The following is a 15,225-nucleotide window of genomic DNA, read 5'->3' as shown; positions in this document are numbered from 1 at the left end:
TCTCTAACTTATGACCCTTGGAAACTTGACCTTCATCCAACTTTAATGAAAAAACAATTTCTCTATTGCACTCTGCAAAGAAATCATTCACACATCTAGAAGGACACAAACCACTGATGCACATAGTTCAGTTTCATAAGTTGTGTTGCTCACCTTCCCATGTTATGCCATAACACTCTCTAACTTATGACCCTTGGAAACTTGACCTTCATCCAACTTTAATGAAAAAACAATTTCTCTATTGCACTCTGCAAAGAAATCATTCACACATCTAGAAGGACACAAACCACTGATGCACATAGTTCAGTTTCATAAGTTGTGTTGCTCACCTTCCCATGTTATGCCATAAATATTTTATCATTGTTTGTTCATTGCATTGTGACCAAGTCTACATAGATGTTAAACTCGTCAAATTTAAAAGAGCTTTATTTTTAGAGTGCCATGGATTCCTTTACACATGGTTTTTTTTAAGGGTCGAGTCTCATACCTTGTGGCCGTGAGCCTTCTCTTTTCGATCACTGCTAGCCTTTCCCAAAATACCAAGCGCATGTTTTTTTTTATAAGCAAGGTGTTTCTTGAGATTATCGATTGACTTGCTTGCATGTATTTATGATTACATAGCAGAATAATTTCTTCTTATGATGGGGTAATCTTGTTCTTCATATCAACTTCTTGGTTCATAGTCACAATTCTTCATCATGTCTATGATGCATCCGTTGAATTGTATTGAATTTTATGTTGCATAAGTATAATTAAATTTTCTTCTTGCAATATTCTTTAAGTCTCAATAGGGGTGAGGGATGGAATGCTACTACAATATCGATGAAGGCCACTATGCCCATCTCCTAAAAAACATAGAAATATAGTAACATTTTGAAAGTTGGGTTGTTGAGAATGTGTGAGAGAGTCTATTTGGTAAATCCTACCATCTGTCCAAATTTGAATGTTTCTCCTATTTCTTACACACAAGCTTGCAAAATCAACATCTCTCTTAATCTTGGCTCCCATGGTACTTTGAATGGTTGCATTCTCATGATCAAGGTACACATACAACCTAGAGGTCTCCTTGTATTGTCTTGTGGAGTCATTTTGTACTGATGTTCAAATCAATGAGGTGGTACATAGACCAATGAGATGTTTTAGAGAGATCAAAGAGGTATTGCAAACTAGGAGGGAAGAGGTAGAGCATAGAGGGGTGTTGTAGACCTTAGAGACATGTTGTAGACCTCAAAGAGGTGCTACACACCAATAAGAGTTGTTGGTAGAAGAAGGTGTGAGGAAAAATAGAGGTTAGAGAGACAAAGAGGTGAAGACTACAAAGAGGCCTGAGGGGGAAAAGATAGAGCTTATTAGAGGGGTGTTGTAGATGTCAGATGCACAAGTTAGAGAGATGCTACAAACCGATATTTGTAGTAGCTTATTAAAAGCAACGAAAAAAATGGTACATGTTTTGCTCGTGCTTGAAAAGGAGAATGCCACTTTGGTGATGTTCTAACTCAAGTCTCATAGATGAGGAAAAAACTAAACATGATTAAAGGAAAAATTGCTAGCTTTTTTAAGAAAATTACAGATACCACAATATTCTTGATTTTTTTGGAAACAACTACAAGCTAATATGTGATTAGCTTATAAAAACTAACATAGAGAATGGTAACATGATTTGCTCGAGCTTGAAAAGGAGAATGCCACTTTGGAGATGTTAAAGTCACTTTGAGGTGGGATAGAAAGTACACTATTTGAGATTGAATATTGTAGTGAAGTAACAGTCAAAGATGGATTTTCACACATTTAGTGGGGTCGATTGGTGGTGCATGAAAGTTAATTTTTATCCCATATGTTGGGAAATCCATGTGGATGGGGGGCTCTTATGGCAGTGAAAGGCTAAGGTAACCTTTCAAGAAAAAAGAGAACATGCTGTCATAAAAGTAACTACTAGCACATACACTAAGAAAAGGCTTCAATGATTCTAAAATGAAAACTAGCATCTCAGAGTTGAGAAATAAACTACCTGTGATTAAAGGAAAAATTGCTAGCTTATTAATGAAAATAGCATACACTATAAAATTCTTGATTTTTTTTAAAACAACCATAATAAATATTGTAGTAACTTATGAAAACCAAAATAGGGAATAATACGTGTTTTGCTTTAGCTTGAAAAGGAGAAGACCGCTTTGAAGATGTTCTATCTAGCTTGTTCTAACTAGCATCTTAAAAAAAAACTAAGCATGATCAAATGATACATTTTCTAGCTTTTTAATGAAAATTACACACCCTATAAAAATCTGGATTTTGCTTTACAACTACAATAAATATTGTAGTATGTTTTGAATTAGCTTGAATGCCACTTTGGAGATGTTCTAGTCACAAAGGTTATGAGAATAAGAGAGAGGTGGGATGGTAAGTATATGCAAAACAATTTGAGATTGGTTTACTGCTAAGTAAGAAGTAAAGCTGGACTTTCACACATCTAGTGGGGTTGATCGGTGGTGCATGTTGGTTAATTTGTATGCCAAATCTGTGAGGCGGCAGCTATAACCTGTAGCTCACCCAACACCCACTAACAGGGCATTCTAGTTGATTACATGCATTAGGAATTGGGGAAGTGCAATCAGCCACTCAAGTTGGAAATGATTTTTGATATGCACTAATTACATTCTTTATACAAAACTCACAGAGGCTGCAACCAAATGTACTTTTGGCCCAAATTATCACACTTCCATCACCGACCGATTTCTCACGCTGCCCAAGGAGATATTTATCAAATTGCTCAGATACATGCACTGAGGGAAGATATTTGTACTTCCTTGCTCCCCATAAAGTGCCCATGTCAAAGAAGGTCCATCCACATGAAACTTGTCTCAATAATACATCTTGGAGACTCACAGCACCCCAAGTGCCTTGGATTTGTGGAACCATATTCAGTGCCCAAGGATATCACCAAGAGCCCATAAGGAGGCACCAACCATGGAGCCATGTGTTTCATTGGCACTTCACTGGTTAACCATCTAGACTTCAGAAGATGAGATTCTCAACTGAGTTTACAGCTTAATTGATATTACCTTGCAAGGAGCAGTTAACCAACACTGCCTAGTACTTCAAAACACTTACATGCAATATGCTATTTTGAAGTTACCTAAACATTTTCATTTTCATTTCTTGGTTACAATAGCTTTTATGGGATGCTATGGGCATCTTCAATAACAGTGTTGTGTACACAGTGGGGCCACTAAAAATCCATCCGTGCCTCCCTCCCATCACATAAGTTACTAGGTTATAACTCGAGGCTCTAGCCTCTCAACAAAACTCTTTTGAACCTTTTCAAGAAGAAAAAAGCAGTAATACAGTGTGCATTGTGTGAAGATCGAGTACTTTTTGTTGGAGAAACCCTAGCCCTTTTACAAAATTTGTATGACTTAACTAACCCCACAACATGTTTGCCTCATTAGCACTTCATGGAGCGCACACTGTGACATTCCCGAGAGCAAGCATGTTCTCTACTCGGGTAAAGTTTTGTAGAGTTAAAGATTAAGCTTCAATAACTGACCTTTGATGTTTTATTTGGGACAAGATCAAAGACATGGCTTCCTTAAAGTCTTGATCAAAACGATCCTCAGAGAAAGATAAAGCCCTTTCTCTTGCCCTTGCAGCCATCTGCAGGCGCTGCTCTTCTGACATTGTCAGAACCATCATCATAGCAACTGCAAACTCATCCACAGACACAGCAAGGAATCCTGTCTTTTGGCCATCTTGTTCAACAACAATGTCCATCCTTGGCCCAGCAGAGTTATGAGCTGCAAAATTAGATATCAACATGGTCAAAATCAGTGACAGACTTATGCACACATGCGTCATCAATTGCTGTATTTCTTTAATGCTTGACAAAATCCAGAAAATTAACCTATTGGTATGGCTCCTGCCGCCATGTACTCCACGACAACAATGCCAAAGTGCTCGTCTATCATTGAATGCAAACCAGCTATAGCTCCCCCCAACAACTCCACCAATTGTCTGTTTTGCACAGAGACAGATTCAAGGTATATTCGTACTACATCATGGGCAAATAACAAACACCAAGACATGAACACTCAATGCTAGATCAACAAAGTTGCTTGACGAGTTAATGCTAAATTATCTGAAGACCTGCGAGCTCCCTGAACCTCCGCCTCTGTCATCTGTGTCGCCCCCCTTCCTTCCTCCGCCCCCCCTCCTTCCTCTCCCGTTGTTCACCCCTGCTTTTGCCGCTGTCTCCTGTCTGCACCCCATCCCCTCTTGCTCTCCTTGTTCGCCTCCCCTCCTCTCTCCGCCTCCTCCTTTCTGCGCAGGCTTGCTGCACTGCCCTTCCCTAGCCCTTCCTCACCTGCCGCCTCAACCTCCTCCATTCTGCGCAGCCTTTGCTGCGCTGCCCTTCCCCCGCCCTTCTTCGCCTGGTTTTTTTTTTTCTTTTTTCTCTTTTCTTTTCTTTTCCTCTCTCTCTCTCTCTCTCTCTCTCTCTCTCTCTCTCTCTCTCTTCTTTTTCTTCTTTTTTCTTCCTTTTATTTTATATTCTCTTTTTTGCCCTTTTCCACCCCCTTGTCCTTTCCTCCGCTTCCTTGCCTGCCTCTTCCCCTTGGTTTGGATTGCTCCTCATTTGGGTTCAAGTCGGCCTTTTTCTTCGATTAGCATCATGGCTAATCATTCTCCCTTGGCCGAGCGAACCATAGTTCTTTCCGAAGCCGAGCTCGCGGTCCTCTACGCCGAAATAGAGAGAGACTCCAAAACGACCCTCATAGCCAGAATCTTTGGATCTCACCCATCCCGTCTCCAAGCTCGGGATTGGGTCCTGGCGGCTCTGCCCTCCAACCTCACTCCACACTTTCGAGATGTCACGTTGCTTGGAAGAGGTTTCTTCCAAGTGGATTTTGATTCTGAGGACGAAGCCTCAAAGGTTTTGAAGGGCAGCCCTTTGCCATTGGGCCCGAGGAAGATATTCTTTCTTCCCTACTCCAGCTATTTTGACCCTGTTGAGGAAGACGGAACCGTTTCCCGATTACTCTTAGATTCCCAGGTCTTCCTCGCGCATATTGGCCTATGTTAGAGGCCATCGGGTCTGCCTTTGGGAAGTTCTTCAAGTGCCCCCCCTCCACGCCTTGCCGACATCTTCTACCCAGGTGGTCACCACCTCGACGGATGTTGTCCCCAAGGTCATGTTTCTTGCCCGTGACATTGAGCTCTTTGAGGACTATGTTTTGCTTCCGGGCCCTTGCGGTCCTTTGAAGCAACGTATGGAGATTGCAGGTAAACCCGATCAGTGCTAGGTTTGTCACCAACAGGGTCACTTTGCTCGAGATTGCCCTCGGGCTCCAGGTTGCAGGAGGCCTCGTAAGCGTGCTTCTCAGGCGCCAGCTCCCTTGGTTCCTCCCTGTCCTTCAGTCCGCCAGGTGTGGCGAGCTGTCTCTCACGCCCGCCCCCCTAGTGCGATTGATGGGAAGGCCTCCTCGGATCATGTACAGATAGATGATGTTTCTGGTCAGAGGGATGTGTCAGCTGATGCATCTTTGCAGAGAGATGATATCTCGGATCAGGATGATTTTGTTGAGTCCCCTCTACTTGGAGGGGGCGATATGCAGGATGTACAGCACAGTGGGGATCATGTATTGCGGGATTTTCAGCATGATGCCCCGCAGGGCGAACAGGTTTCTCGTACATATGCAGGTACTGTGCAGGGCCTCGGACCAGGGCATGTCAGTGGACTTTGCCCCGTGGATTTTCCCGTCCTCCAGCATTATGAGAAGCGTCCTCAGGCTGCCCATCGTCTTCTTAGATCGGGGATCAAACCCTCTTCTCTTCCATGAGAATCGTCTCATGGAATGTTCAGGGCCTTGGAGGGCTTCCACCCGTGGTAGGAAGCACTTCTGAAGGACCAGCTTCACCCTGCTATTACAGGAGGGTCTATGGATGTACTTTTGTTGAAGGAACACAAACTGGATAGGTCTCAGTGTGGCAAAACTGGTAAGATGCTTTCTAGCCACACCTTCTGGTCCTCAGCAGTTGGGACTAGAGGGGGTGTTTGCATTTCAGTGGCAGCATCTGTTATGCCTCATGTTATTGGGCACGGTGTTATCATCCCTGCTAGAGCACAATGGATCTTGATCATGCATGAGGGTCAGAAATTGGGAATCTTGAATATCTATGCACCTAACGTGAGAGGTGAAAGGGTGGCCTTTTGAAACCGGCCTCTGGTAGAAACCAAAGTGCGGTAGACTAGCAGTCACCCTTCCACTTGTAGTCCAGATATAAAAACAAATTTGATTGGAGCTAGAGTGCCCCAAATCTGAAATAAAACCGACACCTGTTGGCCCCAAAGCTTGGCGCCCCTTCCGGTATTTCTTTATTCAATTTCAAAAAGATGTAAAGCTGAGTACAACAAAACCAACCAGGAGAATACACCTGGATGTCCAATCTGGCAGCCCACAAGCAAGGAAGTTATAGCTTCATAACAAGCATTGTCTTCACCAAGGAGTACAACCCATCTAGAGCGTGAAAGCACATTGAATGTGGAAATGGAAACATTAAGGGGTGTCAAACCCTCAAGCTCTACCAATCCAATGTTTGGATCTTTGTAATCCAATCACTCATGAAGGAGAAGATAACAAGCTTCCTTTCTTATCACTCTCTCAATCACATTCTACATGTAGCTAATCACAAGCAAGAATTAAGCAAGCTTACCTTAAGCGCACACACACTCATGCACTCACACATGTAAGTAAGCAACTCAACAAGACTCGATAGCATTTGATTAACATCTTCCTTTGGTGGAGTTTGCATATAACAACACTGTTCATACCTCGACAGGCAAGGCACCTTTTGAGATTGTGGAAGGGTGCCCCAAATCTGAAATAAAACCGACACCTGTTGGCCCCAAAGCTTGGCGCCCCTTCCGGTATTTCTTTATTCAATTTCAAAAAGATGTAAAGCTGAGTACAACAAAACCAACCAGGATAATACACCTGTATGTCCACTCTGGCAGCCCACAAGACCTCTTAGCACAGAGGATTCTCACACAAATCTGTGTCCCACAAAAGCAACACTCTGTGCTTCCCTCTGATCAGCCAAGACTATTCAACAGAGAAGCCTTGAGCACACATCTGGCATATCCCATGTACATGGTTCCACAACTCAGCACAAACATACATTCACTGTCCAATCCCTATGTCCACCCTTTCAATCTGCCATACCCCTCCTCTCACAAGGGGCCACATAGCACAACTCTGCAGCAGACATAAGCCAATGGAAAGAAAGATAGATGGACTATTTCAGAGCTTACCAAATCAGCATGTGGTTCTACACTCGTGAGGCCAATTGTACCAGAGACTGTCTGTACTTTTCCTCTTGCAACCACCTGACTTTTGCACCAACCAAGCTCTGGAAAAGCTCTGCTTGCAACTGGAGATGCTGTACCTGTCCGTCAGGTCAGTAATTCTCCACTGTACCTGTCCGTACAGCCTCTGCACACCTGACTGAATCTGTCCATACAGAACTGTACGGACTGTGCTGCTGTCGCCTGAGTCCACCTATGCGCCTACTGTACCCGACTGTACCAGCGCCTGCAGTCAGCCGCCTGTGTGAGCAATCGTACAGCCACCTGTACCTGCTGTACAGTTCTCTGATGGCTTCACCTGCACCAGACAGCAACAGAGCAGTAACTGCCTGACCTGCGCCGCTTGTACTTGCAGAAGCCAGCGGTACCTGCAGCAGCAGCAGTTCTGTACAGGCAAACTCCACCTGGGCTATACGGCCTGCAACAAGTGGACTGTACGGCCAGTTTAGCATAGAAAATAGTAGTCAAAAACAGCAGCCAGCAGTCGACGTTGCTTCTCCTCTTCTCAACGCTTGCAAACTTGCACGTAGGTTGCACGCCTCCCAAAAAGCTAGAGAGAGAGAGATGAGAGAGGCATGCAACTCCAAAAGTGGAGTGGCCTCTCTCCAAAAATGTCCTAGGGCCCCAACTTTAATAAACATTAAAGTTTCCTAGGGGCCACTAAGGCCTAGGGGCAACCATAAATAAAACATTAAAATATTAATGTTCTAGTTCCCCCCTTCACACCTGGAGATGTCCATACATCATTCTCTCTGTCCGGGCACCCCAAATGTGAATCATTTAATATTTTTTGCTCAGCAACCACCATGCCCACACTTGTGCTGTTCCATTTTCACAGGGCCATGACACCTTTTGGGACACCATTACAAATGTCATTCCCCAGGTTGATCATTGGATAGTGGGAGGAGATTTTAATATGGTTGAGCAACCTTCTGACAAGAAGGGTGGATGCAAAGGGGGTTTACACCCTTTGGAGCGAACCTCGTGGGAGAGGTTCACGCTTTCCTTTTTTGGCAGGGATTGCTGGACCCAAATTCCTTATCTTTCTCTTGGCATAACTGCAGAAGCGGGGATGAGAGCATCTTTGCACGTCTGGACAGGTTTTATGCAGATGATTGGTCCTTGGACAGAGGAGCCACCATTGCTATTATGCCTGGCACCACCAAATCCGATCATTGCCTCATCGTTTTGTGTCCCAGGGAGCCTGGGGCTCGCTCGGCCTCTCCCCCTGTCCGTATTGCTGACTCTCTTTATCTGCTCTTCAGAGGGAACATGAAAAGCATCCACATGCATCTTGGATTACAGACCTCTTGACCACAGTTAGAGCAGAGCTGCAGTTGGCCATGGACAGGAGGGCTGAGTTCGCCTTTCTTGCGAACGAGGCTTTTTGGACTCGGATGGGTGGCAAATGCAACAAAGAGTTTTTTTCAGCACAGGACTTCCCATAGCAAGGATTCTGTGAGGTACTTGCAGGATTCACAGGGTGAGGTTCAGATTGAGCTTGATAAGGTGAGGGGTATGGCTTCAGATTTTTATCGGTCTTTGTTGACTGCAGAGGTGCCCTCTCCTCAGAGAGATGTGGCACGGCAGAAAGCTTGGGAGTGCATGCCCAGGCTCATTACAGATGCTGTGTGTTCTTCCCTAGATGCCCCTTTCTCGAAGGATGAATTCCTTCACGCACTACATGCTCTTTCCAGTGGTTCATGCCCAGGGGATGATGGTCTTTCTCCCGCTGCCTTTATTCTTTTTTGGGATCATACTGGAGATGCCATCACTGTTGCCCTTCAAGAAATGTGGTTGTCGGGTATGATGCCTCCATACCACACGGAGGGGCTGATTCACCTTATCCCCAAGGGTGGGGACAAGACTGACATCAAGCAATGGAGGCCCATCACCCTCCTTGGATCTGCATATACAATCTTAGCTAAAGCCTTGAGTATAAGGTTGCAACCGATTCTCCAAAGGACTATCCATGATACCCAGAATGGGTTCCTCCAAGGAAGGAGTATATTTGATAACACCTTTTCTTTCTCGGAGGCTGTCAAGTGGGCAAAGTCTAGTCAACAGCCTCTTGCCATTCTTTTGCTTGACAGAGTGGATTGGGATTTTTTGGAGGGCACTATGGCACACATGGGGTTTTCCCAAAACTGGATCAGAGGGGTGTCCTGCCTATACAGGGAGGCTCATAGCCCTGTTTTGGCTCGTGGGGGGCGCGGTGAGCGTTTTCAGATTTCCCGTTCAGTGAGGCAGGGTTGTCCCCTCACCCCTTTACTGTACCTTGAAGGCAACAGAGGTGTTAGGGTTAGGGTTTGGAGATGCTGCAGACAAGCGTGGAGAGCAACAGAGAGAACACGATTTTGTGTATTCAGCTTGATGAAAAGTGAAGTACAATAGCCACATAATAGTGACCTAAAGATGTGTTCACATGTCCGGCCATAAAATGTGCCGGGTGGACCAAAACACCTGTAAACTGAATATAAGTGAAACTAAGCTAAATTGGGGAAAAAACCTCCACTAACTGAAGTAAAAAGTGCCCCAGTAATCTACTGATGATCACTAGCACTCCTCTGGGTGCATACACAGCATAAAACCCAACAAACCCCCCTGGAGTGATATGTGATCACTGTACATCATCCACCAAAAGGAAACAAATTCAAAGCACTGCAGAATGCTTCAAATTTCGGACGTGGTAATGCCTTGGTGAAGATGTCTGCCACATTTTGATCTGTAGGACAGTAGATCAGACTGATATCTCCTGCCTGGAGTCTCTCCCGAACAAAATGATAGTGAATCTCTATGTGTTTCGTGCGAGCATGAAACACAGGATTCCTGGCCACAGCAATGGCACTCTGACTATCAGTATAGATAGGTGTAGGCTCCTCCACTGAAATATCCATATCAGTCATGAGACGACGCAGCCAAACACACTCAACAGTAGTAGTGTAGGCTTCTCTGTACTCTGCCTCACAAGACGAAGTGGCCACTGTGGTCTGTTTCTTGCTTAGCCAAGAAATGCATGAAGAACCAAGAAAGAAACAATTTTCACTGGTGGAATGTCTGGTATCAAAATCACCAGCCCAATCTGAATCACTGTAAGCGTATAACTGCATGTCACCCCCCTCAGGATAAAGCAATCCAAGAGACAAGGTACCCTGCAAATAACGGAATACACGCTTCACAGCTTGCCAATGTGACAACCGCGGGCTGTGCATAAATCTGCTCAATTGAGAGACTGCATACTGAATATCTGGCCTTGTATTACACAAGTAAATAAGGCACCCAACAGCCTGAGCATATGTAGTGGCATCAAAGGAAGTACTGTCATCTTGTAGTGACAGTTTCATCCCAGGCTCCATAGGAGTACTAATAGGCTTGCAATCCTGAAATTTAAACTTCTCCAGAAGTTTAGCAACATACCATGATTGCAACAACCCAATGCCTCTGTTATCCTGCACAAACTGTATGCCCAAATAGTAGTGTACAAGCCCCAAGTCAGACATGTCAAATGTCTGTTGCAGTATCTCTTTAAAAGCTGCAATTTTGTCATCATTTGATCCCATGAGCAAGAGATCATCCACATAAAGACTGATGACCAGCAGATCTGTCTCTTCTTTCTTTACATACAGAGTGGCTTCTGATGGACTGTTCACAAATCCCTGAGTGAGTAGAAAAGCATTTATTTTTGCATACCAAGCTCATGGAGCTTGTTTCAAACCATACAAGGCCTTTTTCAGCCTACATACTTTCCTCTCATGACCATGTTCTGCAAAACCCATGGGCTGAAATACATAAACTTCCTCCTCGAGGTCCCCATGTAGAAATGCAGTCTTTATGTCCAACTGGTGAACAACCCAACCGCGATGTGCAACCAATGCAATGACACACCTAAGTGTCGACATACGGGATGTAGGAGCAAATGTCTCCTCATAATCAATGCCCTTCTTCTGTGCATAGCCCTTTGCAACTAGACGGGCTTTGTACTTGTCAATGGATCCATCTGCATGTCTTTTCAACTTATAGACCCATTTAGTACCAATTGCTTTCTTGCCTTTGGGCAGATCAACCAAATCCCATGTTTGATTCCTTTTAATAGAATCAAGCTCATCCTGCATGGCTTTGTTCCAATGCACATTATCTCGTGCATCCACAAATGAATCAGGCTCATCATCATCCTGTAAACTGGCTGCCATAACCAGATTCAAATCCATGATGTGTGCATGCTCATTGGTCCTTGTTTCCCTACGAGTACGACCAGCAAGAGGACCCTCTAAATGGCTGTCCTGTAATGTCCTCAAATACCATCTAGGTATGTGTCTGACCTGTGGTGCCTGCTGCCCCATATTTGGTTCAGCTTCTAGCTCATTTTGCTGCTGAATTTCTGCACCACCTACATCATTTGCTGGCTGTCCTGTACCCTCATGAGTTGGATCACCAACTGTGGAATGAAACTCCATAGGTAGTAGACCTTCAAACACATCATTTTCAGCCTGATTTGCCTCATAACCAGCCATGGATATTTCTGATTTTTCATCAAAAATCACATCCCGACTAGTGAATATCTTCCTGGATAGTGGGTCATATAACCGGTAGCCCTTGCTCTCACGGCTATACCCAACAAAAATGCATTTTGTGGCTTTATCATCCAGCTTCCTCCTCAACTCTTTGGGTATGTGTGCATATGCAAGACACCCAAAGATACGAAAATGCGATACAGAAGGCTTGCGGCCATGCCAAGCCTCAAAAGGAGTAATAGAAACCAATGCCTTTGTGGGACATCGATTCAAAATATGACAAGCACACATGACAGCTTCCACCCAAAAGATATGTGGTAGCGTTTTTGCCTTTAGCATACATCTGGCCATCTCCATGAGTGACCGATTCTTCCTTTCTGCAACCCCATTCTGCTGTGGAGTGTAAGGAGTAGTATACTGATGTTTTATACCTCTACTCCCAAGAAAGGAATTCAGCATATGTGACATATATTCCCCCCCTCGGTCAGAACGGAGAGTCTTGACCTTGCATCCTGACTCTGTCTCAGCAAGTGCTACAAAGGCCAAAAATGCATCATATACCTGTGATTTCTGTGTCAAAGGATAGACCCAGCATATACGAGAGAAGTCATCAATAAATGTTGCAAAATAAAAGCAACCACCTAATGACTTCGTTTGCATGGGACCACAAAGATCACTGTGTATAAGCTGCAACTTTGCAGTTGCTCTTAGAGCCTGATCACGTGGGAAGGAAAACCTATGCATTTTTCCCAAAATACATCCTTCACAAATGTGATCTGAGGCTTCTCCATGAGAGGTAGATCTGTAAACATGTTATGTCGCTGCATAAGCATAGGACTACCAAAATTTACATGCCCCATGCGAGCATGCCATAACTCCGCATCAACCATAGCTGGAGTAAGAGTGAATGCATTATAAGCAGACTGATCCACTGGCTGAAATGCATCCAGCTGATAAAGTCCATGACATAATGTACCAGTAAGCATCAAGGTCAAGGCATTAGCTTTGTCTCTGACCATGCATTTATCATCATCAAAGTGGACTTGCATACCACAATGTGCTAAAGAAGAAATGGACAACAAATTCTTCTTTATCCCTCGTACATATAAGGCATCTGTAAGGCGGAGAATGGAGCCATCAATGGCTGTGAGCTGAATCTCCCCAATGCCACGAACTGGATATGAAGCATTGTTGGCACACTGAACAGTTTTGCCAACAGGGGCAGGGCCAACATGACTAAACAAATCCCTGCGAGATGTGATATGTTTTGAGGCACCACTATCAAAATACCAAGTACATGCATGCTCTGTCATACTGAGTGCCTGTGAAGACCAAGAGGCATCATAGCTGCATGTATAAAAACAGTAATCCCTGTCCTCAACAAAAGAAGCAGTCTCTGGAGAAGCTTTAGAAGCATCATTAACAGACATCCCAGCTTCCTTTGCCTTCTCTTTGGCAATCCTCTTCCTACATTCCGTGATGTAGTGACCTGGCGTCTTACAGTAATGACATTTGCCCTTCTTCTTGGGCTGTCCATCACCTTTCTTGGTATCCTGTGAAGAACCACCATCACCTGAATTTTGATTTGAACTCTTTGGCTGAGTTTTTCCTTTCCCCTTTTGACCTGTAGTAAATGCTTGTTCAGCATTTGTGTTCATATTCATATTCTTCCTCATTTGCTCCTCTTGTAGTAAGAGAGCAACAAGTTCCTGATACTTGAGGGGTTCAACAGCATTCCTCATGCTGAGGTTCAAAGAGGTATGAAAAGCCAAGTAAGATCTTGGCAAAGAGTGCAAGATGGTGGACACAAGCTGTGTCTCAAGAATAATCTCATCCACATTGATGAGTTACTCTCTCAAATCCTGCAGCTTGTTTAAGTGACTAGACATATCATCTCCTTCATTCATTTTCTGATTTTCCAGCTCTCTTTTCAAAAATGAGATCCTAGCCTCATTACGAGCAGCATACATCTGCTCCAAAGTCACCCATGCATTCTGTGAAGAGCCAGCTGAACGAATATGAGGTATAATGGACCTCTGTACTGACAATGCAATGAGTGACAAAGCTTGTGCATCCCTGGCATCCCATGTCTTTTGAGCATTTGTTCTTTGAACAGGCAATGGCAGCCTTGGAGCCTGTACCTGTTGTCCTCCCCCACGAGCACCCCCTTGGGGAGGAGTCTCTGGAGCCAATGGACCTGGACGTGGTTCATCACCACTAACAAAATCCCAAAGACCTTTTGCCACAAGCACATTTTTCAGCATAAAACTCCACAAGGAGTAGTTCGTGCCGTCCAATTTGTCTTCCTTAGACAAATACATGAATACATCACTCTGTTGTTGATTTGCCATTATGCCTATGCACAATGTTGTACCTGTTTATCAAAAAAACCCAATAGCAAAAACCCTGAAAATAACTGTACTCCATTGAATACAGTTCACCCAAATATGCCTGCACTCTCAATCCTCTGAATGTGCAGCTCAAAGCACCAATGACTGAGTAGAGCAGCAAATGGCGTACACAATGCCAAAATGCCCCAAAAATGCCCAAATTTGCTGCACGTAAAACTGTGCAAAAAACCTGTAGACTTCTTTGCTAGAAAGTCTGCCTGTTGTGCCTGTATATTTTCACAGAGAAAATAATATTGCCCAAAAACAGAATTTTTAATGCTTACCACAGATTGACTGAGTAGCTTGTGGTACTTATGCAGGTACAGTCCACCAAAGAGCAAGTACAGTTGACTGTACTGTGCAGGTACAGTCGACTTGTACTACACAGGACTGATGGCGACTGCAGGCAGATTCTGTGCAGGTACTGTGCAGGTACTGTGGTCGGCTCTAATAGGTACGGAAGTTGCACAGTGTTGAGCAAGGCGACCAGGTACAATAAACGGGCTGCAGCAGTCGACTGAGTACAGTCAACAGACGACCAGCGTTGAGGCGACCAGGTACAGTATACGGGCTGCAGCAGTCGACTGAGTACAGTCGACAGACGACTAGCGTTGACAAGTACAGTCGACGCTGACTGTACGGAGCAGGTACAGATGCTGACAGCGGCGAACAGGTACGGCAACTGCTGCAGGCGAACAAGTACAGTCGACAGCTGTACGATTTGCAAACGGCGCACAGTGTACGGGCAGCAACAATAATGTACGGAGTTGTACGGGCAGCAGCAATAATAACCTGGCAGTGTATGGGCAGGGCAAGGCAAGCCTTCAAAGCTCTGATACCAAATGAAGGCAACAGAGGTGTTAGGGTTAGGGTTTGGAGATGCTGCAGACAAGCGTGGAGAGCAACAGAGAGAGAACACGACTTTGTGTATTCAGCTTGATGAAAAGTGAAGTACAATAGCCACATA

The 15,225-nt window shown here is 44.5% G+C and overlaps 1 protein-coding gene across 2 annotated transcripts in view; it reads right to left on the bottom strand.

Moving 5' to 3' along the window:
• Positions 1 to 3,121: 3,121 nt before the first annotated feature.
• Positions 3,122 to 15,225, bottom strand: part of LEW3 (UDP-Glycosyltransferase superfamily protein) — a 45,063-nt gene continuing 32,959 nt past the window's right edge. For both annotated transcript variants that reach the window (XM_086822902.1, XM_086822901.1), the window contains exons 6-7: positions 3,899 to 4,008; positions 3,122 to 3,791 (exon numbers count right to left, since the gene is read on the bottom strand). In XM_086822902.1, coding sequence (XP_086679028.1) covers positions 3,526 to 3,791; positions 3,899 to 4,008 — 376 coding nt within the window. In that variant the 3' untranslated portion in view covers positions 3,122 to 3,525. The remainder of the gene's footprint in view (positions 3,792 to 3,898; positions 4,009 to 15,225) is intronic.

This window comes from Cibotium barometz, chromosome 29 (genome assembly GCF_041138505.1).
Source record: "Cibotium barometz isolate CiBa-2024 chromosome 29, ASM4113850v1, whole genome shotgun sequence".
NCBI lineage: Eukaryota > Viridiplantae > Streptophyta > Polypodiopsida > Cyatheales > Cibotiaceae > Cibotium > Cibotium barometz.
This window is presented reverse-complemented; position numbering and strand designations above follow the sequence as displayed.